Genomic DNA, 27,332 nt, shown 5'->3' with positions numbered 1-27,332 from the left:
TTTTAGATTTTTGTCTTGACCTGCAATCCAAAGATGTGGTTTCCAAGGTGCGTTAGGACAGGACAGGACAATCTCTTCAAACAGGAGACATACCAGGAGAGTTTTTATACAATCAAAGAACGCCATCTTTAATACAAAAATCTGTTTATTAGTTGCGTACATTTAGCATAAAGTTTTTGATCTGGAATGGTTGTAATCAGCTGAAGGTAAAGCACATGGACCACAAAAACAAATTCTGCATACCTCATGATTCGAAATAGAAACTCTTGAAAACTTGTGTTTGAGTTTAGAGCTCAAACAGGAACATTTGAAATGTAACAGTATCCATAGCCTGTTAGGGACCTTTATCCAATGTGTCGGGTTATTCCACTACAAAGGAGAGTTTTTCTCTCATCAAAGTTAAAAATATAAAGCGGAACTTCCTCATTTCGTCATCCTGTGCTCATCCGGGTCTTTAGACTCTTCTCATGCCGCGGGCCATGAGGCAGGCAAACACTGTCATCACCATCTTGGGTTTGACCTCCACCAGGTCCTCAGGCAGGGCATACACCCGGGCGCCGATCTTCCTCGCCATGGAGATGGCGTACCTGGCAACACAATGACAACAGCTGTAGAGGGTTTTTTTTCTCTAACACACTAATTAGACCTTACTCCTGAAAGTGGAGACACACTTGTATGACCTATGCCAATCAATGAGTCATCTTGGTATGATTCTTTGATTGGCACTCTAACAAGGATCACAAGCACCAAATCTGACACTGGTCAAAGGTTGTTTTTCTTTAAAGGGAACAAGAAATGAGAAGGTGCTTCTGTCTGAAATCAAGAACTCAGTGTTTCAAAGATTCTGAAAAGTTTGACCTTGTAGAGATTTTAAAAGCATCAATGTTTAAACAGACTGAGATGACGTGAAAAAAATGACTGGGTAACAAATCTGTACGTACTTTGCATTGTTGAGTTTCTCCTCCTCAGTCAGGTCTTCTGTCTTCAGCAGGTCATATCTGATAGATCCGGGTTGGATGGCATCGATCAGGTTCAGGACGGGCATACTGCTGCCGATAGACCCATCCTGCACACACACACACACACACACACACACACGTGTTGAGCTTCTACAACAAAATACTCCAGAGAACATTCAGAGCACAGGGCCACTCATGTACATACAGAACCATCTGCAATCCTCAAATGCAGCACATCATTTATGAAAATGGCACTTTGTTATTAAGATTCTACTTCTCCAAATAAAGCTGTGAATTTGTGAAATAAATCTGCACAGGAAGCAAGGATGCTCATCATCTTTAGACATGTAAAGGTAGGAAAGGCATTGAAATGATTCTTTAGGTTATTGTTGGGAAGTAACACAACCGTGATAATAGTAATGATAATAACTTGGATTTATATAGCGCCTTTTTAGGAAACCCAAGGATGCTTTACATAGTGAGAATAAAAAGTGATCCTGGACACCATGACAACATGAATCCTCTAATCATCACATCTGTGTCTTAGTGTCAGCCTGTTTCTGAATAAAGCTTTTCAATAATTTAATGTTTGGAACAAAAAAAGCTGTCTTACATACAGACGTGTCCTAAACTCTGTAAATACAGTATAATGATCTGATCTAAATGTCCACTCTGGCTACTGATGGCAGTAAACTATGTCATGATCTTATCACCACTTTAACCGTCTCCAGATAAACTGGAGCTGTCTTTCACCTTGAAACTGGAGATGGTGGGTTTTCCAGCCTGCGTTAGCGCGGCGTTGACCCAGGACACAATGGTGTCGTCGATCACTTTCTGTCCGTCGCCCAGATCCTCCAGGATGTTCAGGGTGTATCTGAGGGGACAGACAGCATGAGGGAAGTGTCCTCCAAGGACGAGGGGACATGTTCTGAGGTTTTACACAGAGGGCTGCTAGTGTGGATTAGCAGACGTGATTTCTATCTAACAGTTGACTGTGAGCTCATCCACCACTTTAGACTGAAATAACCGGATGGATTGTCATGAAATGTGGTTCAGACATTAATGTTCTCCTCATGATGAATTGTAACTTTGGTAATTCAATGCTTTCAAAGACTTTATGAGACCTGCAAAGAAAGCTCTGGTATTTTCACACATGGCCACAGTTGTTACATATTTTGGGTTCAGAACGACCGGTAGGCACAAGAAGTTTTCCATCAGTGTAGTCACCTCCTCATGAGCTGCCAGAGCAGAGCGAGGGTGAGGGTTCGGTTCCCTGAGTTCAGGTCCTGACCCGCGATGCCCACCAGAGAGAATTTGGCCTCCTTCTTTCCCAGCTCGACTGCGTAGTTACAGTTCTCCAACTGCAACAGACGGGAAAAGACTAGTTCAGTACAGCTGAGATGATTTTTCACTTTCTCTCTGCTCTAGAATCAAGACCTGAATCTAAACTACACACTCATTCTAAGCAGGGTGTGTGTGTGTGTGTGTGTGTGTGTGTGTGTTTTCACACTGGAAGAGTGAGACACCAACCACACAACATGCAGACTAAATGTGGTACATTTCTGAGTGTGCTGTCGGACAAATACAGAAGTGCAGAGGTATTATCAGTGGAATGCACTTGAAGTAACAAAAGTTAAAGTAGTGCTTTCACAGTGTCATATTATTCTAACAACTAACAAATGCTTTAAAAAGAATTAGAGAAAATGAATATAAGGGAATTATAGTGTCTGGTTCATCAACATGTTGACAAGTTTAGACCCTTTGTGTACTACTGGGTAGATTAGAAGTATAGTACTGCATCTTATCATGTATGATAAATGTAGTACAGTGTTTTCCTCTGAAATGTAGTGGGAGAAATGAGAGCACCTCAAAATTGTACTTAACTACAGTCCTTGAGTAAATGTCCTTAGTTAGATTGTTCATGTTAGTTCATGTTAGCGTGCAAACACACTAAATGAAGCTGCTGGACAAAACCATTCCACCTGCTGAACGTCTCTGTGTTAACATTCAGCTCAAAGCGCTGCCGTGTCTGAGTGCACAGTTAGTGTCGGTGTTCTTTCACAGTAAGAGTCCCAGTCAGTTTGGAACAAAAGACTAAATATTTTACAAAGTCTGAGCTTTGCTTGACTGAAGCGGCATCTGTGACCATCAGAGTCAATTGCTGCTACTCTCTCATTCATGGCTCTCATTTATCTTCCACTGGGGAGCGGCTGAATCACGAGCGACACCTAGTGGTAAAATTCTGTACTAACGGTCCCACCCAGTTTTTGGCTTAATGTCAAACTGGTTTGAGCACTTTTACACTGGCCCAACCCTGGTGATCATGGCAGAGTGGAATTGTGATTGGCTGTCGTACCTTCTTCATGTTGCTGCCCAGTTTAGGGTACGGGGGCTTGTTGACTTTGTCCCAGTCCACTGGCACCTTGATCTTCTCATACAACTGGAAGATGACCAGGGCGTCATCAATGTCTCTGCAACACACACACACACACACACACACACACACACACACACACAAAGTGAAACAGGAACCTCTGTCTGCATTATCAGGTGTACTAAAGTGTATTTAGCTCCATCTTCTCCATGTTATTAAAAGGTGTCCAGTACTAGTACTGCAGTTAGTCACATTAACTAGCACAGTAACTTGTACACTGATGACTCATGTTGACTAACTGGAATTCTCCCAAATTAAAGATGTCAAAGTTGAAGTGAAGCTGGGAGCATTCTTACGCGTAGAGGTGGTTGACACGAGGGTTGACCCCCAGTGAGTTCATCCAGTTCCTGAAGGTGCGCTCCTCCCTGGTTTCACCTGGAGGGAAACATTATGAAAGATAACGTCTGAATCTGTTAATGCCACTAAAACTGTGTTTGGATGTAGTTTGGACATTGTTTTCTGTTGTCACCTATACTCCTCATGAATATGTGTAAGTTTGGCTGCAGACACAATAAACAAAATAAGATTAAAAAGATGATATTAACAGCTCTATGAAAATCTGGTTTGCACACAAAACATAATAAGGAGAAAAAAAACATAAAGCAAAAATAGAAATTTACAATAAAAAAATACATAAACTATATTTGTTATGTGAGTGAAAAGAGCTGTGGATTGTAGATGATGGGATGCTGTTAGACTATATAGTTTTTTTTACATGTTAAATATCACAGCAGAAATCTATCTTCATTATTTAAAATTCATTTTACTTACATGTCTGAGTTAAGAGTTTTGCAGAAGGTCAAGATAAACAGACTCTCTCAATCTCACCTTCGATAGAGCTCCAGTCGATGTCCTGGTTCTCTGGTTTCTTCAGAGCTGGGTACTTGTTGAACAGATTAGCGACGAAAGCCAAGTTAAGTTTGGGGTTGCCTCGGACGACATCAGCTGGCATGACGAACTGCCTGCACCCGAGCCGTTCGGCCTGATCCAGCATGCACTCTGCTCGCTTCAGGTCCTCTTTCTCCTGCACAGATGGAGATTAAACGTAAATCAATTCATTTTCATATTCACACACTTGGAGTCAGTTCCTCCAAATAAGAGCAGAACGACACGTCAGGTCAGTTTTATAGAAACCAATATCACCTTCTGTCCTACAGCCACGAGGTGAGTTAAAGGTGTGTTATATTGTACTGGATTATATTATATATATATTATATATGTCTCTTACCCTGAGCCCTGACATGTCAATGGCGATGGGGGGGATCCCCTCCTCGTCTCCTTTGGGTGCCACCTGGCTCAAGAGGTTGTAGTACGCCTTGGAGTCCTGAAACATACAGAAACCATGTGGTTCAAATGATTTGGTCTGAAACTGAAGAAATAATAAACACATATTGAATCTATTTCATGTTTTGTCTTTGAAAGTAGGCACAAGAAATGTAAGTAAAAATAGGAGACACTACATAGTAAATGTGTGTGTATGTGTGTGTGTGTGTGTGTGTGTGTGTGTGTGTGTGTGTGTGTGTGTGTGTGTGTGTGTGTGTGTGTGTGTGTGAGTGTGTGTGAGTGTGTGTGAGTGTGCATGATCACCTTGATGTCAGAGTTAAAGTTATTGATCTTGCCGTAGCCAGATTCCTCCAGGTGATAGTTGGCCCAACGCAGCAGCAGTTCCTCAGGGGAAAGTTTCATCAGATCCTCCAGAGTCTCTCCATCGCGCAGCAGAGCAATAAGAGCTACAAAGTAAATTCAAAAACATCACTGTGGAACACTGAAGGTCCACACAATGTTCGGACTGATACCTCTTATGTCTGTACGGTGTGAATGTGAAGCGGTGACCTGGCTCTGTGCAAAAGGAAATAAAACCATCTACAAGTAGCTCTGAAGCTCAAAGACTGTCCTGTTCTATCTTGTTCATGCAAAACCAGGAAGTTGTGGTTTTATGCAGGACTATATTGTGGCCTGCTGCGGTGACTTCCTGGTGTCTCTGCTCGTCGCCTGGCAACCTCACTGTGATGACAAGACTTGTCTTCATTGTTCTTTTAACACTTTGGATTTTGTACTGATTTAAGAAAGTCTATAACATGTTAATTGGTGACCTTTAAAGGTGCTAGGAGGTGGACTTTGTTACCTTAAGACAAAGCCAGGCTAGCTGCTTCCCCCCCTCACCTAACCAGCTGCTGATCATATTTATCGTTCAGGCATGAGAGTGGTATCAATCTGAACATCTCACTCCTGGCAAGAAAGCAGATAAGCCTTTCCTAACATGTGGAACTGTTCCTTTAAATTCTTTTTTGAGGCTGTAGTTAGCGTTAGTGGGTGGTCGGTTAGTTACATGCATTAAACTAAGTGATGTTCTTTATATTTTGTATTCTGTCCGCTCACCTTCGTTCTTGCTGAGCTCGATGTCGGCAAACAATCCAATCTTAATGACCTGCCACAAAAGACCCAGGACCAGGTGCTGCCTGCCCTCCTTCAGGTCCTCAGCTCCGATGTTCACTACATGGCAGCCGATGGCCGACGCCGAGTTTAGAGCCAGATTCAGGTTCTCCTGTTGGACCCAATGACACAACGCAGGTTGTGAAGACAGACAAGACTCAGAGCAGGTGGCATGTACAGTGTGATCACGCTGAAGATGAGGGTCCGGTCTTCCTCAGCAGAGGCTTCCTGTCTCACCTGGATGGTGAAGGGCGTCAGCTTCTTCTTGTTGATGGTTCTCTCATCAATGGTGTCGGGGACAGACAGGTTGATCATCTTACTAACAAGCAAACGACATTTTAATATTATCATGACGCATTTACACAATAAAGCACAACCCAAAGCCTGTTTTAGAGGAACAGTTTGACTGGATGCTCTCATTTAAAAAGATGATAAGTCAGGATATGTTTCAGACCTTGTGATTGAAAAGTTGCATACATGCCAATCTGTCAATCAGGACAGAGGCATGCCTTCGTTTAGAGAGCTTTGAACTTGTTTTCGTCTTAGGACTTTAACCTTTTGCAGTGTGTTTTCACCTCATGAAACCTAACTGTAGGTGATTTGGTTGTCTGGAAAATGTCTCTCCATCCTAATGGGTCAGCTGTTGGTCATTTCTGGCTCCAGAGAACCGAGATGGCAACGGCCACAATGCCACACTCGAGGCTTCAGAACAGTAGTCCACACACCAATGTGTGACATCACTTGTTTTATACAGTCTGTAGTTCAGATCGATGCCACACATTTTTGAATGTTAAATATGAAGCTATAGCCAACTGTGTCAGTGTAAAAACAACAGAACAGACATGAGAGGAGCATCATTCTGACCATCTGACTCTCTGCACAGAAGCAAACAGGCCGATATCTAAAATGTCAAACTATTCCTTTAAACCTGGGAATTTTGAGGTGTTTCTGGGGGCTGTATCATACAGTACATGTTTAAAGTAGAACGCACCAGAGAACAATTCCATCTCCCACAGCGGTGAACAGGTTGTTGCTGTCAGGATCCATTGGCAGAACATGTTTACAGTCGGGATCCTTTTCCAGAGCTTTATTGATCCAGTTCACGAAGGCCACCTTCTCCTCCTCTGCACATGGAAGAAACCCACATCAGATCACAGAGAAGCTAAATAAACACCTTTTTATGCTCCAGGTATGTTTTTATCTTTAATAAATTAATGGTGATATAATTGAACAAGTGTATTTCCAAAAATGGCCAACTATTCCTTTAATGCTCATGTTTTTTATTGATTGATCGGAGTCTGCATGATTCCCGTCTAATCTAACTGAATTCTCCTCACGACAAATCAAAATGAATCTAATCAAATCAACTCTAACCAGTTGTAAGACAATCCAGGGCTGCCACTAACAATTCATTTCATTATCGAGTGATTTGACAGTTATTCTTTCAACCATTTGATTCATTCCCTAGTCTAGAAAATGTTTGCCAAGGTGACAGTTCCAGATGTACTGTTCCAAATCCCAAAGAGATCCACTTTAACGACAGATATTCACATCTCACATCAAGACAGAGAATTTGTGGCACTTAAATTGTTCGACTGATAAATTAATCATTTCAGTTCTGGTTTAATAGTCTGTTATACATCAATATACCTTAATCTGATAGAATTATTATATGTGTGTGTGTGTGTGTGTGTGCACACCTGAATAGGAGTGCTGAGTGCCAGACTGCTCTGAGGTTCCTGCCACGTTACAGATTCCCTCCTTTTTATTGATCGCCTTCCTGAAGGTCTTTGCCACCTCGGTGCTCTTCAGCCCGTGGACGATCTGAGGGTGGACACACAGATGTACAGAAAACACAACATGAACTATTCATTCCAGACAAGGGAGGAGGTTAAAGTCTACCTCTGACAACTGAAGGAAAAGGGTTAGGGTTACATTTACAGGTAGATGATCTGCAGTAGTAGAAAGCACATGTGCTCACGTAGGTACTTAGGAACAATTTCGAGGTCCTTTACTGTGTTAGGGATGGTAAGTTTATGAAATACAATGTACTGGTAAAAGTTTTACAGGTTTTGTGAGTAGGTGTCTCTGTGTCAATTGGGAGTCTTATCCTCTAAAGACCTGGCGTACACATGCGTGGACATCACATCTTGGGTTATATTACCGTAGTAGTTAGTTCTGCTTAGCTGGGGCCGTATGGACATGTATGTGGGCAAAACTGTTGATATGTCATATTGTTTTTTGCACCGTGATTTTCAAAACATGTTCAAAATATGTTTTGTATGTGTTATAAATACATGCAAAAGCAGTCAGGGAAAAAAACTGCTATGTTCAGGGTGGAAATAAAGAGTTTTGCACAAAGGTGTTTTCTGGAAATGAAGACCGATTGTCCACATATGTGGACATGATGTTTCTCTAAAACTACACCATGTAAAAAGATGATGCTTAGGTTTTATACTTGTCAGGGTCCAATAAGCCCAAATAGCAAGGAGAAATAAAAAATGCATATCAAACAAGAGCTCGGGTCTTAAGAGGTTAAATACTAAATCACTTGGTTGAAAAATGTGAAAACCACATTTAATAAAAGATGAATTTAGCCTCTGAAGCAGCTTTGACTGAATAATGTTTCTAATCTTCAACCTGCCAGTGAACAGACACACTGAAGGCTCTGTGCACTATATTGTACGCTGTACATTTGTCTGTGTGTCCTTTGAAAGGAGGATCCACCTGAGTAAACTCATCAAAGGTGAGCTGGTCGCTGGTCTTGGTCAACTCCTGGATGATTTCTCGGATCTTGTAGCCCGGCAGTGGCAGGTTAGCAGCCTTGAAAAGCTCGTTGAGCTCATCCTTGCTGATAAATCCATTGTTGTCCACATCTGAAAAGGATTGGGGGGGGGGGGGAAACCTGGTTAATCGATGATCTTTACATTATCTGACTTGTGTTCAACACCAGGTTCAGGATGAGGGCTGTTCATTTAAGATAAGGAAGTATAGATCACTCAGTCTGCATGACTTCTGTCTGCTTTGTGGTGCTTAGTGGTCAGAGGTATAAAACACATCAGGGGAGCATCTGGTGGTTTCATGTCCAAGAAAAAACTATATGATGATACTTTTCTTTAAAGAGCTTTTTCTGTCTGGAGCATAAAACCCAGAAACATCAGGAACAGCAAATAAAGATTAATGTTCCTAAAACAAAAAATGATTTTTTCTGCTTTGGCACTTTTTGGATTGTTTTTCTTTTCATTGCAGGCTACTATTTTCTATCTTTAGAGTCGTTTCACGTATCTTCTAATCCTTATAGTTGACTTGTTTAGCCTTTTCTTGTTTGATTGATGTGGTGTGATTTGAAACTGTTGTTTGTTTTTATTGTGTGGACAACAGGAATGCTCCTTTGTGGAAGCTGGTGGGATCCAAAAAAGACTTAAGCATAAAGAACATCAGTGAGATCAAACTCTAAATATTGATAGAATCAGAAATGGTGCATTATTAATATGTATGGACTAAGAAGAAGACAGTAGCATTACAGCTGAAGACGCTTTTGAGTCAGCCTGTTTCCTGCCCTCAGCAGCCCCCTGCTGGTCCTTCCTGAATCAAAACCACAAAAGGAAGTGACAGTAACCAATGCTGCTTCTCTTACCAATCTTGGCAAAAGCCTCTCGAAGTTCCTCCTGGTCATCAAGAGAGACCGGCGTGGTAGTAGCCATGTTGGGAACCTGAGTTAGCAGTGGAACCTGAAACTGACACAGAACAAAAAAACAACATCCTTAAATTGAAAGTCTTGGGAAGCAGAAATAGAGGAACTTGAGATGGTATCTTCTGATTCTGGACTGTGATGCAAAGTGCTCAGTTCTCACTTCTGCCAGCCTCCAACTTCCTGCTTCTGCAGCACTTCCTGCCGACTGAGAAGTGCTTCTTTGTTTGTTATTCAGTGTGTAATAAGAGCTGAATGTCTATTGCTCCCACAGGTCATCTGTACTCAAACTCTTTACTTAAAATACATAAAACTACTCCAGAAAAGTAGATGCTGAAGGTCCAGTGAGAACTCCTTGCCTTGCAAGAATGCAAACAATTATAAGATTAAACCCCCACAGCTTACAAATATATACATACACACACTGGAAACAGGCGGAAACAGCTAGCCTGGCTCTATCAAAGGTAACAAAATCCCCTGGATTATGGATTCAACAGATGAGATATATCATGTTAATCAGTGAGTTGTAGAAGTGCTGGTAGGGGTAATTATAAAGAGACAGACTAGCTGTTTCTCCATTTCCAGTCATTAAGCTAAGCCAGGCGAAGCTAAGAGTGAGGATCAGACTTTCCATCTTTATTTTGAAATTTGAGGCTTAGATTGCTCAGAACTTCCACACTTCTGTGTGTTTTAATTGAACTGCAGCAGTAAATATGTCACAGTGTGACTCATATTTTCCTCAACACAAATGCTCTTCTCTTAAGAATGGAAAAAGATGCAGATGAGAAAGAGTGAAGTGAGAAGTTTTATTTCAGCCTGAAATGATTCATTCCGAGTGAGGTTGTACGTTTGCATATCCTTTTCTGAAAGGTTAAATGTGGCCAGGCGCACAACACCAAGAAGGGGGACACCGAGACAGACTGCGTGGAGGTGTGGTGGCAAAGAAGAAGAAAAGACAAATGAAAGAAAGAAATGTGGCTTTCAGTGTTCACTGCATGACTTGCATCTATTCTTCAATGAAATAAAATGATTAAAAAAATAACTGCAACCAAAATCTTTGTCATCATGAATTAGCCTGTGGATTATTTTCTCTATTGATTATTCGTGTGGCCAATAAAATGCCAGATTATAGTGAAAAAAGAAGAATGTCATAAAGCCCAAGGTCTGGTCTTTAGATTGTCCAAACAACAATCCAAAATCCTAAGATGTTCATTGTGTTGTCACAGACAACCAGAGCTTTCTGGTGTGTTTGCTTGAGAAGTGAACCTCCACAGTTACGCCTGCCACCAGATTCAAAAGCACTCCAGCTTTCATTTTCTCTGCTGCAGCTTGTGCGGCTGTTTCCAGGCTACATGTGAAGAGCAGAGACATCAAGAGCTGGTTTTTTAGCTCAGTCTACATTTTTCAGATCGTCAAATCAACTCGCTGATAAAATATATCTGATTTCAGTCTTCACATGACTGAATATGGAATGTTGTTGAGCATCGGACTGAATCAAACCTCAGGGACTGACAGCCTCAAACCTCTGAACCCTTTATCGGGCAAGGGACCATATTTGGTAACTTAAGTGGGAGTTCAAAATGCTGGCCCTCGCCTCACCATGAGGCAGTAGAACTACGAGATTTCTCCAAGCCAATCAGCGACAATCAGGCGACATGACAGACCGGCAAGAAACCACGTATGCCACAACTTCATTGACCTTGATTTTCACCATAACATTTTTTTGAAAAACTCACAAAAGTAAAAAAGTCTTGTAATGACCACTAGTAATGGTCTCGGGTTGAAATTTCCAAGTATTTCAATGAGTGGCCACAGAACACTTAAATATATGTGGACTGCTATTAATCTGGAAGTTTGTGTTTTATTTGCTCAGCATTTTAATCACTTTGCTCTTTGCACACTGTAGGATTTGACTATATTTGGATATTTCAGTATTAGTGTTTATGGGCCTGTTGTCATGTGTTATTTAATGTATCTGGCTGCTATGACAATTTTATTTTCCCTCGAAGATGACGTTCACCTGTCATCGGCTCTGTTTGGGCTCTGATTATGGTGATATTTAAGAACGTTGCTGGGCTGCTGCTCTGCACTTCTTCAGTTTCGGTCCAACAAACCCCTCTGGTTTCTTTTCAGAGATTCATATTATTCAATTATCTTCACCACTGTTACTGTTTCTATTTGCTTGGTTAAATCTAATAGCTTGGTTGAGTCTACAACTTGGCAGCTTGGTCAAGCAGCTGTGGCTGAAAGTGATACAGCTTGTGCTTTGGTTGGTTCTGTTGTGACCTTTGTTGTAGCTTAGCTTCCTCTTTGTTGTCTCGGGAAGACTTGGTTGGCTAGTGAGCCTTTTGTTCAGAGGAACCTTTGGGTGTGCTACTTGTGCTCTTGTTGATTCCAGTTTTGTGTGAATTTAGTAGCTGGAAGGCCAGGCGTTTTGAACTATGCTATCTCTAGCTGCAGGCCATGTATTGGACACTTGGATGAGCTTTGGTGCTCACTTTGAGATCAACATGTTGACGTATACTTTGGGTGGGTGGTTTGAATGTGTGTTCCTGCTGACTGTGCTCCTCACTGTGTCCTGTGCTTTCTGTGTTCATGCAAAACAATCTGCCATTTGAGGTGGGTACCGCTTTACGTTCCCCTGGACGCCCGTAATACAAGTTCAGAAACTGTCTCATTCTATGCACCCGTGAACAGTTTGCTCATGTGACTGTTTCTTATTGGGTCCTCATCCCTAATTTGCTCCTTTGGATCTGAGGTTGCTGGATGGGGGATTGGCTCTGGTAAGAGGAATGGTGGTGAATGGAAGTTTAGGTCACTGGTCATTTGGGAGCATGTTCATTAGTCACTCCATTGTGGAGTAAGTATGAGGTAATCCACTGTGTAGGAGGCTGTCCTGGCGACCTCAGCAGGCAAACTGGCTGATGTGGGAGGGTCATCAGCTGATTAAGCTCACCGGGTTTTCCAGCTATAAAACTGGTCCGTGTGATCACTTCTCCTTTGCTACAGCTGGCATCTACTCTGCATCACTGTCTTGTGCTTTTGCTTGATTTGTTTTAATAAATGACTCTTGTTTTATGTAAAACCTTTAGCGTGGGGTTCCTACTTGTCACATCCCCTGAGCCAGGTTGTTCTGTTGTATCTTCTTCTGTTGCATGGCATACCCTTCCCCATGCTTCCAGGTCATGGGCCTGAGGAAGATTAGCAGCTGCTACGGCAGGCACTGATTCAATAAGCTCATCTTTAACAATTCATAGGGTTCAGTTCTACCACACTACCACAGTGAGGGTTCATGGTTTGATCCCTAAGGAACCAGTTAATCAACTATCTGATTAGTCAACTGAAAAAAATCAATCAGCAACAATTTTGATAAGTGATTAACTATTTTACAACACTAGGGGTATGCCATGCAACAGAAGAAGATACAACAAAACAACCTGGCTCAGGGGGCGTGACAAGTAGGGACTCCACGCTAAAGGTTTTACATAAAAGAAGAGTCATTTATTAAAACACCACTGATACTGTTCACAGCTTCAGCCAGTAGCTGAACACAAAGTGTTCTGTTGGAAGTTGGAAGAGATCTCAAACTTTAAAAAGAAACAACTGACTGATAAGAAACAAATGCATCTCCTTCGTCCTTTGTGATTTACTGTGAGAGCAACCACTGACACCATGAAGGGTGGGGGTCACAAAACAGCTTTACTCCATGTAAAATCTCTCCTACACTAAAGATGACAGTACCTGGGAACAGAAGACAGTCACAATGTGAATGTGGTGGGATTTAACTGTACGTGCAGTAATCAATGATTGGGAAAATGTATCAGACTGGCAAAATCGTTCTAATGACCGCTTAGAAATACTGTATATTGTAGTACAATGTAGTTACATTACAATAGAAATTCATTACATCATTTCAAGTAAAATTCTGGACTTCAGGATTTTCTGTATTTTAGTAAATGTAGTGAAATATTGTTAGCAAAACGTACTTAAAGAAATACTTTATATATTTAAATCCATGCGTCATGTGTCACAAGATAGTCAAATATTTGAATCGGCATGTCAGATAAGGTGAAGTAAAAATCACAGATGCAAAGTCTTTGTATCAAAGCTTCATTTAATCTATATAACCAGACGCAGCACGCTGTTTCCACACATGATTATTTGTGGCACAATGTTGTTACGCTGTGGACATGTGACAAGAAGAAGACATGATTTGATGGTGTGGATTGCAAAATGGAGAAGAGGGAGGAAATGCCGAGAGACGAAGAGAAGAGACAGGCCAGGAAAAAAGTGACAGAAAGGGTTTTAAAAAAGTATAATTATTATACAGAAGAGTAGGAGTATTCAGTTACACCACTGGTTATCTCTGAACTTCCATATTTGTCAATCTGTCACAGCTTGCATCTCTCAGCGTCACATGGACGTGACTTTATGAATCAGCTCCAGAAAATAAAGCAGGATGGTGTCTGAGTAGCGAGGCCTCCATCTCTTCGAGGATTTGCATGAGCTAAACCTCTTCAGCGTGTCTAACGCAAGATTGGGTTTCATTAACAACATCTGATCATCCTTTTACAACATAAAGTTGTCTAAAAGAGAGAACTTAAGAATGAAAGTGTTCTAAGCTGCTGTGTAACTGTTTTGCTGCTTTGGAGGGATTTTTCTTGTAACTGAAGTGAAGCTAACCTCAAACTTCCTTTTCAGCTCGCTACTGTAGTGGTTTAACTTCTCCTTCCTCTCCCCTGTAGGCCTCAATCCGGCGCTAACTGCTCTTGTCTGCTCATTTTGTACTAGTCTGAAATGATTTCTGTCAAAACATGCACAGAGTTATATGATGTAAACAACGTAGCTTTTAAGGTTTGCTGGACCTGGACTGCAGTGAAGAAAGATCTTATGAAGACTGTGCAATAATATATGCAACACCATCAGGTTACAAACACAACTACAGACTCTGTCTTCCCCTCTTGGTCTTGTCTGCCCTCCTTCTTTCACACAAACACAAGAATAAAACAAAATCCCCTCAAGTGTCTCTCATCCCACAGTGATGCCTTCAGGAAGCACCTGTGTGTATCAGAGGCTACCTGATCTCATCATTAGTTACCTGAGCGGTGAGGAGGCTGCTGATCTCTGGGCGTGGAGGGTTACTTGACTGTCTCTCTCTCTCTCACTCCGTCTGGCCGCTGTGCTGCTCACTGCATGAAAGACAGAGCGACAACGCATCTATTCAAATCTACAAGGAAGGAAGTGACACGCAACACTTCAAAAACAGGAATGAAAGGCGTTTTGTCTTTATATGGCAATGCACGCTGGCTGCAAGTCAAGGTGAGCCCCCGGTGCATTAGAGAGGACTTTTTTTATAGACAGGAGGACTGTCATGGGTAGTTCAGGTGTCACAGGACTGAGGGCTTCATTTGCCTGCCACAGAGACACAGACAGGTAGATCAAGAGACAGACAGCTGGTCTGAAATGGACAGGTAGTTTAGAGAAATAAGGTTAATAGAGAGACAGACAGTCATAAGGAAACACAGATACAAAGACAGGTAGTTCAGACGTAGTTTATAAGAGAGACAGACAGGTAAAGATAAACATGTATACAGGGACAGGCCGACAAGCAGGCGCACAGACAGGTAGTTAGAGACACAGACAGGTAGGGCACACTGACACACACCTAGTCTCCTAATCAAAGGTAGAAATACACAGGAGGTTGGAGATGAAATAAGTAAGTAAATAAATAGAGAACAGTTACACAGGTAAAAAGATGTGTGAAGATAGACAGGTATGCAGTGCATGTGCCTGGTATTTTAGATTTAAATACACTAACACACACACACACACACACCTGGAAACAGATGGTGGTGGAACAGCTGGGGGGTTAGGTCCGGCTCACAGTCTCCGTCCAAGTTCATCCCAAAGGTGTTAGAAGGAGTTCAGACCAGTTAAGTTCTTTCCATACTTTTCTCTTTAGTGAGCTGGTTTGTCAAGACGTCACAGGAAAGATGCACAAACACAAACTGTTGACACAAAGACATGTATATTTGTATGTAGCATTGAGATTTATTTTCATTGGAACTGTGGAGACCAGATCAATAGTATGCTAAAGTATACAGACAGTGCTGTGCTGTACTCACCTGTCTGGTGAGCTCACATTCAAATGAGAGGATTCATAAAACTAGCTCTTAAAGTGAGCGTTTCTGAGACAAGAGCTGCTCTCGTGTTGCCCTGCATTCTCCAGGTAAACTATCTTTATGTCTGTTTTGTCAGACTCTAGCAGCAGCAGACTGTGGCTGGGCAGACTAGCTAGTTAAACTAGATAAACAATGAGGATGATGGAATGTGTCTATGAGTTCAAAAAGAATCTCATACTGACTCATCAGATCATTGTGACAATCTAATAAACCGCAATCTGTAATTCATGAATATTCATATTTATAGTAGAGACATGACAGTATTGTCTGTCTGATAACTGAAAATGCAGCTGCTGGGTCTGAAAATGTGCTGTGTCATATTCGGGCCCTAAAAAACACAGATGAGTCAGACTTCACATCAGCAGCACGAGTGACTAAGACTTAATGAACTGTGTTGTGGTAGTTGTATAGAAGTGTAGTGACGTTGCTCTGTCCCCACTCTGGTGGGCTGGACACTTATATCAAAGTATCACTGCAGGTGTCTAACATCCAGTGGGTCACCTCAACAGATGCAGTGACACCCTGAGTGGATCCAGCAGGCAGGAAGCTGACACCACCCACTCCTCTGCCACCCGACAGCTCCACCCCGCTGACAGCCAGAATCGCTGAGGGGTTCCCCTGTAAACCCGCCCCAAGAACCCCCTGCTGACACTGCAGCTGTCAGGTTAGACTGCTTTATGTGATTTCCTTGTTTATCAGAGACTGTTGCTGGACTGGGAAGCTGCCAATAACCAGAGGTGGGACCAAGTCATTGTTTTGCAAGTCACAAGTAAGTCTCAAGTCTTTGCCCTCGAGTCCCAAGTCAAGTCCTGAGTCAAGACCGACAAGTCTCAAGTCAAGTCCCAAGTCAAGACCGACAAGTCTCAAGTCAAGTCCCAAGTCCTACCATTTGAGTTTCAAGTCCTTTCGAGTCCTAGTGTTAGCTTAACTTACCGTTCTTTATGCAGCTTCAAATGTCGAACAAAGTTGGAAGTTGTTGCGTCTCTGTCCGTAATCTTCGACCTGCATGTTTTATATACTGTGATTCTCGAAACTATCTTTGGTATATATCTGCTTTATCCGCTTCATTGGTTGTCCTGTAATTTGATTGGATGTCGTGCTGACAGCAAGCTTGCTCAGGTACACACACACACACACACACACGCACACACACACAGATATAGATATATAGCGGTCCATGTCAACATACTTTTTAATCTTTGGGTTTGAGGAAAGTAGCAAGTCTTTCCAAGTCAAAAGGGTCAAGTCCAAGTGAAGTCACGAGTTACTGATGTTAAAGTCCAAGTCGAGTTGCAAGTCTCTTTACATTTTGTCAAGTCGAGTCTAAAGTCATCAAGTTCATGACTCGAGTCTGACTCCAGTCCAAGTCATGTGACTCGAGTCCACACCTCTGCCAATAACTGTATACAGGTCAAGCGGAGTGAGGCCCAACAAAGCCTGCAGTTCTGCCAACTTCCAACTATAGAAGTAAGTTTAAACAGGTTGATATGTCTATTTGCTGATGATGTCGTTTAATATGGAGAAATTGTTTGTTTTCATCGTCATCTAGTGATCTCTGGTTAACTACTAGGTAATACTTATCAACTACACTGTACCACCCACTGTGCACCCATCTACTGTGGTAACAAACAACAACCACTCCTGGTCACCTAGCAACCACACAATTGTCAACATCTGTAACTCCTCCTGCGACCGTTCATTACCTGGATGCTGCAATATAAACAGATAGACAGTATAACATATTTATGATAACAAGGAAAATAATGTTTTCATATGAGAATCTATATTTGTTCAATATACTGTACATAAATGAAAGCTGAAAATGTGCTTGTGTCTACTCATAACTACATTATGTGTTCCAAATAAAGTATTATATATTTATATACTACTTATAAATGACAAGTGTCACTGTTTTGGTAATAAATCACAGGATTCGAGCACATTCCTATTTTTCCCAGATAATCAACTGTATGTAGTTACATCTAAAGCGGAGGAATAGCAAAATGCCACTTTAATAATAACTTTTGCCTCAGCAACTTCCTTCAGAGCCAAAAACAACTTCCAGTTACTATAACAGACTGAGGTATGAAGCCAGGTCACATATCTGCTTTACTGGAACTTCAGTTTTAGAGGAGCCAGGTGCGGTGTGTATCTACAGGAATCACTTGTGTTGTCCACTTATTAAAATGAAGCTTTTGCTGAAAATGTTTTGAAAATATCTCGCCGAAGCCAAAATGAAGACTCGGATCAAACAAAGCCTCGGCCCAGACTCACATGTGACATGGTGTGTGTCTTTAGTGTCACAGTTGTGAGCTGTGACTTGAGTGAAGTGAAAAGGGAGTTTCTTTTGTACTGTACACATTATAATGATTTAAGAAATTTTGACGTGTTTAAGATTGATAACCTTTTCTCAAAAACCAGAAAAAGCAGAAAAGAGGAATTATCGGCTGGCCAGAAGAAATGTGGTTTTGCAGTTAGAGCCCGGGGCCTTTCAGTGTGGAGTTTGCATGCTCAGGTACTCAATCCCACGGTCCAAAGACTGAATGTAAGTTAGGTTAACTGGTTACTCTAAATTACTTATAGATGCGCGTCTGTCTCAACGTGTCGGTCCTGTGATTGGGCCTGGTTAAATAATACAGCTGTAAAATCGCCAGATGAACAAGTATTTAGGGTGTATTATTGTTATTAATTAATTTATTATTGTTGTTATCATCATTGTATACATTGTATGTTGTAAATAACATGGAGAAAATATCTCATACTTTCAAGGGAATGAACTGTCTCCAACCTTGAGCATGGTTGAATATGGCACCACAGTTAGTAAAATGATTGTTTATGTAGCAGTTGTAATAAACGGACGTTAAAACACTCTAAGTTGTTTTAGTTTCATGTTATTTTCTTAACCATTATGTTCATATGTGCATATTCATGTAATAAATAAACAAATAAAAGTCACGTGTCTATGACCTGAAGGTAAACAAACGCTGAGCCAATCGCAGAGAAGCAGCTCGGTCAGGTGACAGTAGCTTCCGGTAGCGTAACGTCAAAAGTTGTGTTGTCAAAATGGCAGGACACGACCACCACCATCACCACTTATCTCTGTGTTTCTGCGACTTAATGAGGTGACCGTCGTCTCATTCAGCTCTTAACATGATTTAAAAATAGGAAGTTGGACAGCTAACTTTAGCCTGAGTGGAAGCTAACTCTAGCTTAGCTAGCAGCTCGGTGGCTAACCACAGAGCGCAGCAGTAGGCTTGTTTATGTCCGTTGGTGTCACGTCTATCGACAACAGGTTCACGGTCCTCTGTGTCTTCTTCCTCAGGTTGCTGTGGTCCCTGGTTGTGCCCTGTGCCTATCTGAGCCTGGCCCTGACCCTGGTCCTGCTGCTGCTCCTGCTTGGTGTTCGTATGTGGCTGCATGGCCGCCGGAAGGCCCGCCGGGCTCAGCTCGGTGGCCCCGCGGTGGCATTCTTCCACCCGTACTGCAACGCCGGAGGAGGCGGGGAGCGGGTCCTCTGGTGCTCCTTGAGGACCCTCATGCACCGGTACAGGGGTTCACCTGTCTGTCTGTCTGTCTATCTATCTGCCTGCCTGTCTGTTTATGTGCCTGCTTGCCTGTCTATCTATCTGCCTGCCTGTCTGTCTATGTGCCTGCTTGCCTGTCTGTTTATCTGCCTGCCTGCTTGTCTGTCTATCTATCTGCCTGTCTGCCTGCCTGTCTGTCTGTCTGTCTTTCTGTCTATGTGCCTGCTTGCCTGTCTGTTTATCTGCCTGCCTGCTTGCCTGTCTATCTATCTGCCTGTCTGCCTGCCTGTCTGTCTGTCTGTCTGTCTTTCTGTCTATGTGCCTGCTTGCCTGTCTGTTTATCTGCCTGCCTGCTTGTCTGTCTGTCTATCTATCTGCCTGTCTGCCTGCCTGTCTGTCTGTCTATGTGCCTGCTTGCCTGTCTGTTTATCTGCCTGCCTGCTTGTCTGTCTATCTATCTGCCTGTCTGTCTGCCTGCCTGCCTGCCTGCCTGCCTGCTTGTCTGTTTGTCTATCTGTCTGTCTGTTTGTCTATCTATCTGCCTGTCTGCCTGCCTGTCTGTCTGTCTATGTGCCTGCTTGCCTGTCTGTTTATCTGCCTGCCTGCTTGTCTGTCTATCTATCTGCCTGCCTGCCTGCTTGTCTGTTTGTCTATCTGTCTGTCTGTTTGTCTATCTATCTGCCTGCCTGCCTGCTTGTCTGTTTGTCTATCTGTCTGTCTGTTTGTCTATCTATCTGCCTGCCTGCCTGTCTGTCTGCCTGTCTGTGAATACCTTGCAGAGATTGTTCTCTGAGCTGAGGGTGACTTGATGCTGTGTGATATTTAAATGAGGGCAAAAAGCACTGTTCAAAAAAATAACTGACAGCAAACAAAAGTGATTGTGACATCCTGTATATGTCCGCTAATTAATGCAGTTTGATCCACGCTGTGATATGAACTGAATCAAAGAGGAAATAAAACAGCATGTCTGGCTTTTAAAGAGGGAGGAGGAAAAAAAGAAACTCCGAGAGCTCATCTGAAGCTCATTGACACCGTGAACTGACTCCCCAACATCAGTGTTGGACTTCATCAATGCTCTGGTGGCTGAATGGGAGATTTTCCTGAATACAAATAAAGTTAAAGGTCCCCTTTGGATTTGTTCCCACTAGTAGCACTATGAAACACTGAATGTAACTTTTATTAGATCACAAGAAAAAAACTGGTCACCTTTAACATCCACAATGACCTAGTGTACTAGTATAACTCACCCAAACTGATTTTATGTGCTCCGTCCAGATACCCCAGCACTTCCTTTGTGGTTTACACGGGTGACCAGGGAGTGACCGGTGAGCAGATTCTGGAGGGAGCCCAACAGCGTTTCAACATCACACTGCCTCGACCAGTCACCTTCGTCTTCCTGCGTCACCGCGTGCTGGTAGAGGCCGGTTCTTATCCTCACTTCACCCTGCTGGGCCAGAGCGCTGGCTCCATGTTCCTCGGTAAGGCCGGGCCAGACCACGTGACTAGTGTCCATAAAGGCAGAATTATTAATTCATCATTCAAATTACAATTTGGGGAATTTTGTTGCCTATTTACTGATCAGTGATCAGATATCCTGTTTATACATACATACATACATACATACAATTACAATTTGTGTGTGTGTGTGTGTGTGTGTGTGTGTGTGTGTGTGTGTGTGTGTGTGTGTGTGTGTGTGTGTGTGTGTGTGTGTGTGTGTGTGTGTGTGTGTGTGTGTGTGTGTGTGTGTGTGTGTGTGTGTGTGGGCGCACGTGCTGCAGGCTGGGAGGCACTGACGGCCTTTGTTCCTGACCTGTACGTGGACTCGATGGGCTACGCCTTCACCCTGCCCATCTTCCGCTACCTGGGAGGCTGTAAGGTGGCAAGTTACGTTCACTATCCCACCGTCAGCACTGACATGCTGTCTGTGGTCAGAGAGAGGAACCCCAGGTAACGCCACAGACACACCCCCGTCACTCAAAACACGCGTACAGTGTCACAGTGGACATGTGTGCAGACACAAACTCCATCCAAAGTTGTTAAAGCCGACTGAAAGCTGATCCAGCTGTGATCAGCTGATCCAGCTATGACCTCTCTCCTCACAGTTTCCCTTGCATTTTTCCGTGAATCCTCAGTGGGAGGGACTTGGATATAAGGAAAAGAAACATGTGAGGGACACATGGATGCAGTTGAAGAGACCTGGGATACACCGTTTGACATTGGACTAGTAATTTTAACATGCAGAACACAGGAGTTGCTGGTCTACCACTGCCTCAATTGGTCAGTTTCATTAATTGTTTGGTGTTTCAAAGGGTTAAAATACCCAAATTATACAAGGTCACGTGTTCTGTAGGGTAAAGTTACTGTTTTTGTCAGTGGAGTCTGGTGGTGTTGGCGTTAGGTCTATCTCTGGAGGGAGACTCAGAATAACAACCTGAGCCTGTCAGAGGCAAAAACAAGCACTTTTATTTTGACATACTTTGACTGGCACCATGCCCCAAAGCATTATGCTGTTTCACAGCAGAGGTGATCTACTGGACTAAACCCAAAATATGTAAAAACAGCACCCAGGTTTAAAATCACCAGTATTATTGTCCTTTTCTAAATGTAACCGGTTTAGTATGGACACACTCTAGAAAACCACACCAACTCTCTATCCTCTTTGATCCCAGATTCAACAACGCCGACTTCATCTCCAGAAACCCCATGCTGAGCGCAGTCAAGGTGGTGTACTACTGCTGCTTCGCCCTGCTGTATGGTCTGGCTGGCTCCTGCAGCGATGTCATCATGGTGAACTCCACCTGGACGCTGGGGCACATCCTGGCTCTGTGGCGATCCCCGAGCCGCACCAGCGTCGTCTACCCGCCTTGCGATGTCAGGGCCTTCCTGGATGTCCAGCTGGAAGAGGAAGAGGAGGATGATGAGATGGAGGAGGGCTGGGAGGAGCTTGGGCGTGAGCTGGGGAGTGGAGAGGAAGAGGAGGAAGGCGGAGGAAGAGGAGGAGAACACAGGAAGTGCCACACCATCGTGTCCGTGGGTCAGTTCAGGCCGGAGAAGGACCACTGCCTGCAGATTCGGGCGTTTCGCAAACTGCTAGACAGGAGAGGGGAGGGGCCCGGGGGGCGGGAGTCACTGCGGCTGGTGCTGATTGGTGGTTGCAGGAACCAGGAGGACGAGGAGAGGGTGCTGATGCTGCGAGGGCTCTGTCAGCAGCTGGATGTGTCTGACCGCATCGACTTTAAACTCAACGTGCCCTTTGAGGAGCTGAAGAGGGAGTTGGTGGACGCCACCATCGGTCTGCACACCATGTGGAACGAACACTTTGGTATCGGTGAGGACAACACACACACACACACACACACACACACACACACACACACACACACACACACACACACACACACACACACACACACACACACACACACACACACACACACACACACATAATTCCAATACCTACATTGTACTTATGAAACCTGTTTTGGTATTTTATTACTCAATTATTTGCTTTATAAATCTTCTCTAGATATGTTTTAAGACAAAAAAAATTCCCACCTTGATCATTAATCCGTCCATCTGACAGTGAATTTGATATTTCAGGAGCACCTTAATGGAATTTCTTCAAATTTGGCACAAACATCCACTTGGACTCCTGGATGAACCAATTAGAATTTGGGGGTCAAAGGTCAAGGGCACTGTGAGCTCACAAAACTCATTGGCCATGACAAGAATTTGTACGCTTATTATGACAACATTTCACACAAATGTCTATTAGGATAAAAGGATGAAGATCTGCAAACACTTTTCTGGCCTTTTTTCAACACATTAGCTCAGGATCAGAAGGATTGTGACCATATTTGGCATTTGGTTGGATTCTGGTATCACTTTGGTAGCACTAATCTTGAGTCCAGGCAGATGTGTATGTAAACTGTAGGTCAGGAAAACATCCTGACTGTAAAATAGTGTTGAACAACGCTGCACCCTGCATGTCTGGGCTGCTGCATTTCCTTTGTAATGCTGTGTGTCTGGACCACAAGCATTACTTGACTGGAGAGAGTTTGCCTGTGTAGTCAGTTCTTCCCAAGTACTTGGGAAATCAAGGGGTGGGGGGGATTGTTGTTGTTTTCTTTTGTAATACATTGATCTGATGTAATCATTTCAGCTGTAGGACTCACAGTTTTTACCAATTCTGCCCCAAAGCAACAAGAGAACCTTTCAACTGTCTCATTCACTCTCATGTTATTTTGGTTCCAGAACCACAAGTGTTGGACTTTTTAAACTGTGATATTGAGGTCGTTTTAAATGTTATCCAGACAAATTACACATCATCTTCAGCAAAGTCTTCTGCTGCTCACGGTGACATCGGTTCAGCTCTATGACCTACTGTTTTGAGCCAAGGGCTTGTTAAAGTGGCCCCTCCACAGGGCTCTGTGTGCTACCAACAGTTAGGCTCCTCCATGGCTCAGCACTGTTCAGGTCCCAGATACAGTAAGACAGTAAGACAGCTGCTGTTGATTGGCTGATTGGCCCCCAGCAGTTTGTATTACTATTAGTACTACTACTGCTGCCACTCATAGTACCACAGCTAGAACTACTGTTACCTGAACTACTACCACTACTACCTGTACTACCACTACTGCTCCTGTTGTTACTACTACTACCACTACTGCTCCTGTTGTTACTACTACTACCACTACTTCTCCTGTTGTTACTACTACTACCACTACTGCTCCTGTTGTTACTACTACTACCACTACTGCTCCTGTTGTTACTACTACTACCACTACTGCTCCTGTTGTTACTACTACTACCACTACTGCTCCTGTTGTTACTACTACTACTACTACTACCTGAACTACTACTACTACTACTACTACTACTACCTGAACTACTACTACTACTACTACTACTACTACCACCACCACCACTACTACAACAACTACCACTACCACCACTACAACTACCACTACTACTACTACTACTACTACTACTACCACTACTACTACTACTACTACTACCACTACCACTACCACTACCACTACCACTACCACTACTACAACTACAACTACAACTACAACTACAACTACAACTACTACTACTATGACCATTTGTAGTACAACTACTACTACTTTTCTTACTACTAGCACCTTTTCACTACTATCTCTATTACTACTAGTACTACTAGTATGCTTTTCTTTCAGCTTTTCCAACAGCAGATTCTTCCAGTTTTACTGTCACTTTTCAGGTTTTTAAGCATTACACTGCAGTGCAGTTGAGCTTTCAGCTTTTCAGGTAATTTCATTCAGCATTTCTGCATCTTCAGCGATGTTTTGTAACGTCTTTCAGCAGACAGCATTCACGCGCAATTTCTTCAGAAACTGCACATTTTCTAGTTGTTGTTATTATTGTTATTGTCATATCTCTCTCTCTCTCTCTCTCTCTTTCTCCATATATATTTATACACACACACACACACACACATATATATTTACACACACACACACACACACACACACACATATATATTTACACACACACACACACACACACACATATATATTTACACACACACACACACACACATATATATTTACACACACACACACACACACACACACACAGGTGTGGTGGAGTGTATGGCTGCAGGCACCATCGTCCTCGCCCATAAGTCAGGAGGTCCAAAGCTGGATATCGTGGTGCCATATGAGGGTGGAGAGACGGGATTCCTGGCTGACAGCGAGGACAGCTACGCCGCTGCCATGGAAACCATCCTTTTACTGTCTCCATCAGCCCGATTGGAGATGCGCCGTAACGCCCGGCGCTCTGTGGAACGATTCTCTGACCAGGAGTTTGAGGCTTGTTTCCTTGCTGCTATGGAGTCTCTTATGAGTAAACTGGAGCGATGAGGCCTGGTGTCCACCAGAGGTCAGGACTTTGTTCTGTTTCCTTCTAATTAGTGCTACACAGATATATGGGGAGAAGCAGTGAGGGTCATATCAAGAAATTGTCCTTGTTACTTGCTGCAATACAGGACGTTTCTAGTTACATTGCATCATGTGAGTGTCAGTTGTCAGGTGGTTTCACTTTTCACTTTGATGACAAGAGAGCTGGAAGAACGACAACTGTTACCTAACAGCCAACAATCATGGAGAAGCAACAACGACAAAGGCTTGTTCTCAGATTGGATAATGTGTCAAATCTCACTGTTCACCTCCAACTGAAAGCCTGCCCATACAATAAACCTTAAAGGGGCTGACTGCCTTGAAATATGCTCCGTTTCAGCATTCTGCAGTTCATGTATAGAAATCCCAGAGATCCCCCCTTGGACAGGCAGATGACTGAGCACCTTAAATCATGAAACATGTCACATGGCGTTCACTATTAAACTGCCAGTGTATTAATGTGAAGTTTAGTGACAGCTTAAAGGTTAATTCTGGTACTTCTCAACCTGGACCCTATTTGTACATATTTTGTCTTCTAATTGACTAATAGGTGCAGAATGTTTTAAAATTGGTCCAGTACATCACCTCAGCTGGCAGCTGTGAAATGGGCTACAATGGTTGCAACAAGATACATAAGGATCCCTTGAGAGGCAGAGCTGTAAGATCCTTTTTATTTGACCAAAAACAGCCGTTATAATACTCCACCAGCCACCAGATTTAACTGACAAAAAAAAATTGTTTTACCCTGCAGAACACGGGAGTAGCTGTTCTAATTGTTATGTTTGTTTGTGTATGACTCAGATCTGAACCAACCCTGTAACACACCAAGCGCACATGAAATCTGGTGTTTGGAAGGTAAAATTACTATTACACTTAGAATAACAATCTGAGCCTGTCAGTGGCAAAAACAAGCACTTTTAGTGGAGCCTGTCTCACAGCTGCCTGCTGAGGTGATCTACTGGACCAATGCTAAAATATTTTGTACCTGACATTTATTTAGACACCAAAATATGTACAAGTAGGGTCCAGGTTTAAAAACCTGCTACAACAAGTAAATCAGGCTTTAGTTTATTTCCTCTCTTTTAATCTGACGGTAAAGACCTTTTCCAACATGTTCCTTTAAGATGTTTCATTATATTTAGAGAATTTAGAAATTACATTCCAAACTGAAACGCAGCTTTCTATTTGACACCACTGACGGACATGGAATCTTTGCAAGTGTGGAAGTTAAACATTGAGTTAATACTGATATGATTTTGATGTATCTAGTTACATGAAGACTTTTCTTTTGATGTTTTGCACATTGAAGAAGCACTTAAACCATATGTGTAGAGGTGATGGCCAAATCTCTGTTATTTAAATGTTTCACTTCCTGCATTCCTTTTTGTAATGAGGTCCAGGCATGGGAACATGTAAAGTATTAAAGAATCTTTATTTTGAAAGAGGCATCATTACTATTTAAGTCTGCCCATGTAGAGAGGATGCTATGAGAAACTTAAATTCCACTCAATAAATGCAATCAACAAACACTTTGTATCAATTGCTTGTTGTGTGCTGCCAACCTGTGGCAACTGAGTGAATACAGAGTTAGAGTGCAGGAAAGGTATAATTACTGCTTGTGTTCTGTACAAAGTGAACAGTTAAGATCAGAAATCAAACCTGTAGTGAAGATGATGTGAAAGTCTAGTATATTTTTTCCTATTGTCAATAAATCCTATGAAAAGGCCCAAGCCAACACTGAATGTATCTATATATGGAATGAGATACAATCAAAAAGTTCCTAGACTGTTGTGATGTGCATGGAGCAGGTGGAAGCAGTAATGTTTGTGAGAATTTGCTCCATCATCATCAGCGCCTGTGTTGCACACGTATATATGAGTGCTGGTATGTGATTTCTTTTTATCGCACCTCGTGTGTATTTGGTAGGTGCTCTTGAAGAGTTGTGGCATCAGTAGGAAGGATGAGCTTGGAGCTGAGGGCCTCAGACAAAGAGAGAGAGAGACCGACTAACGTTCTTGGTTTTGGTCTTTTCATGGGATTTGTGGACAACTAGAAAGAAATGGAGTAAGACCACATTTATACTTCCAAAATAAAAATCAACCGACAGGGAAACAAAATATTGCAGCAGACAAAAACATCAGATGTGTGTGAGTGATGAGGAGGCTGT

The 27,332-nt window shown here is 42.7% G+C and overlaps 2 protein-coding genes across 3 annotated transcripts; one reads left to right on the top strand and one right to left on the bottom strand.

Annotated features, from left to right (window-relative positions):
• Positions 1-127: 127 nt before the first annotated feature.
• On the bottom strand, positions 128-14,706 carry lcp1 (lymphocyte cytosolic protein 1 (L-plastin)). Its single transcript, XM_070838096.1, has 16 exons — positions 14,616-14,706; positions 9,464-9,563; positions 8,554-8,702; positions 7,527-7,650; positions 6,818-6,950; positions 6,064-6,145; positions 5,773-5,938; positions 4,981-5,123; positions 4,622-4,717; positions 4,222-4,417; positions 3,690-3,768; positions 3,316-3,430; positions 2,187-2,320; positions 1,713-1,833; positions 942-1,066; positions 128-587 (listed from the first exon to the last, which is right to left on the bottom strand). Exons 2-16 carry the CDS (start codon positions 9,528-9,530, stop codon positions 455-457), a joined length of 1,863 nt encoding a protein of 620 aa, XP_070694197.1. The 5' UTR covers positions 9,531-9,563; positions 14,616-14,706; the 3' UTR covers positions 128-454.
• A 4,056-nt stretch (positions 14,707-18,762) lies between these two features.
• Positions 18,763-26,686, top strand: LOC139208937 (GDP-Man:Man(3)GlcNAc(2)-PP-Dol alpha-1,2-mannosyltransferase-like). 2 transcript variants are annotated; one of them, XR_011585195.1, is made up of 7 exons: positions 18,763-18,821; positions 19,022-19,243; positions 20,499-20,701; positions 21,002-21,170; positions 21,893-22,551; positions 24,846-25,823; positions 25,967-26,686. XR_011585195.1 is itself a non-coding variant. In XM_070838734.1 (6 exons), exons 1-6 carry the CDS (start codon positions 18,763-18,765, stop codon positions 25,127-25,129), a joined length of 1,596 nt encoding a protein of 531 aa, XP_070694835.1. In that variant the 3' UTR covers positions 25,130-26,686. The 2 variants fall into 2 exon arrangements, 1 of the variants encoding a protein (XP_070694835.1); XM_070838734.1 differs by having other exon boundaries at positions 24,846-26,686.
• The last annotated feature ends 646 nt before the right edge of the window (positions 26,687-27,332 follow it).

The sequence above is a fragment of the Pempheris klunzingeri genome, chromosome 10 (genome assembly GCF_042242105.1).
Source record: "Pempheris klunzingeri isolate RE-2024b chromosome 10, fPemKlu1.hap1, whole genome shotgun sequence".
NCBI lineage: Eukaryota > Metazoa > Chordata > Actinopteri > Acropomatiformes > Pempheridae > Pempheris > Pempheris klunzingeri.
Note: the sequence above shows the minus strand (reverse complement) of the source record. Positions and strands in the feature narration are given on the sequence as shown.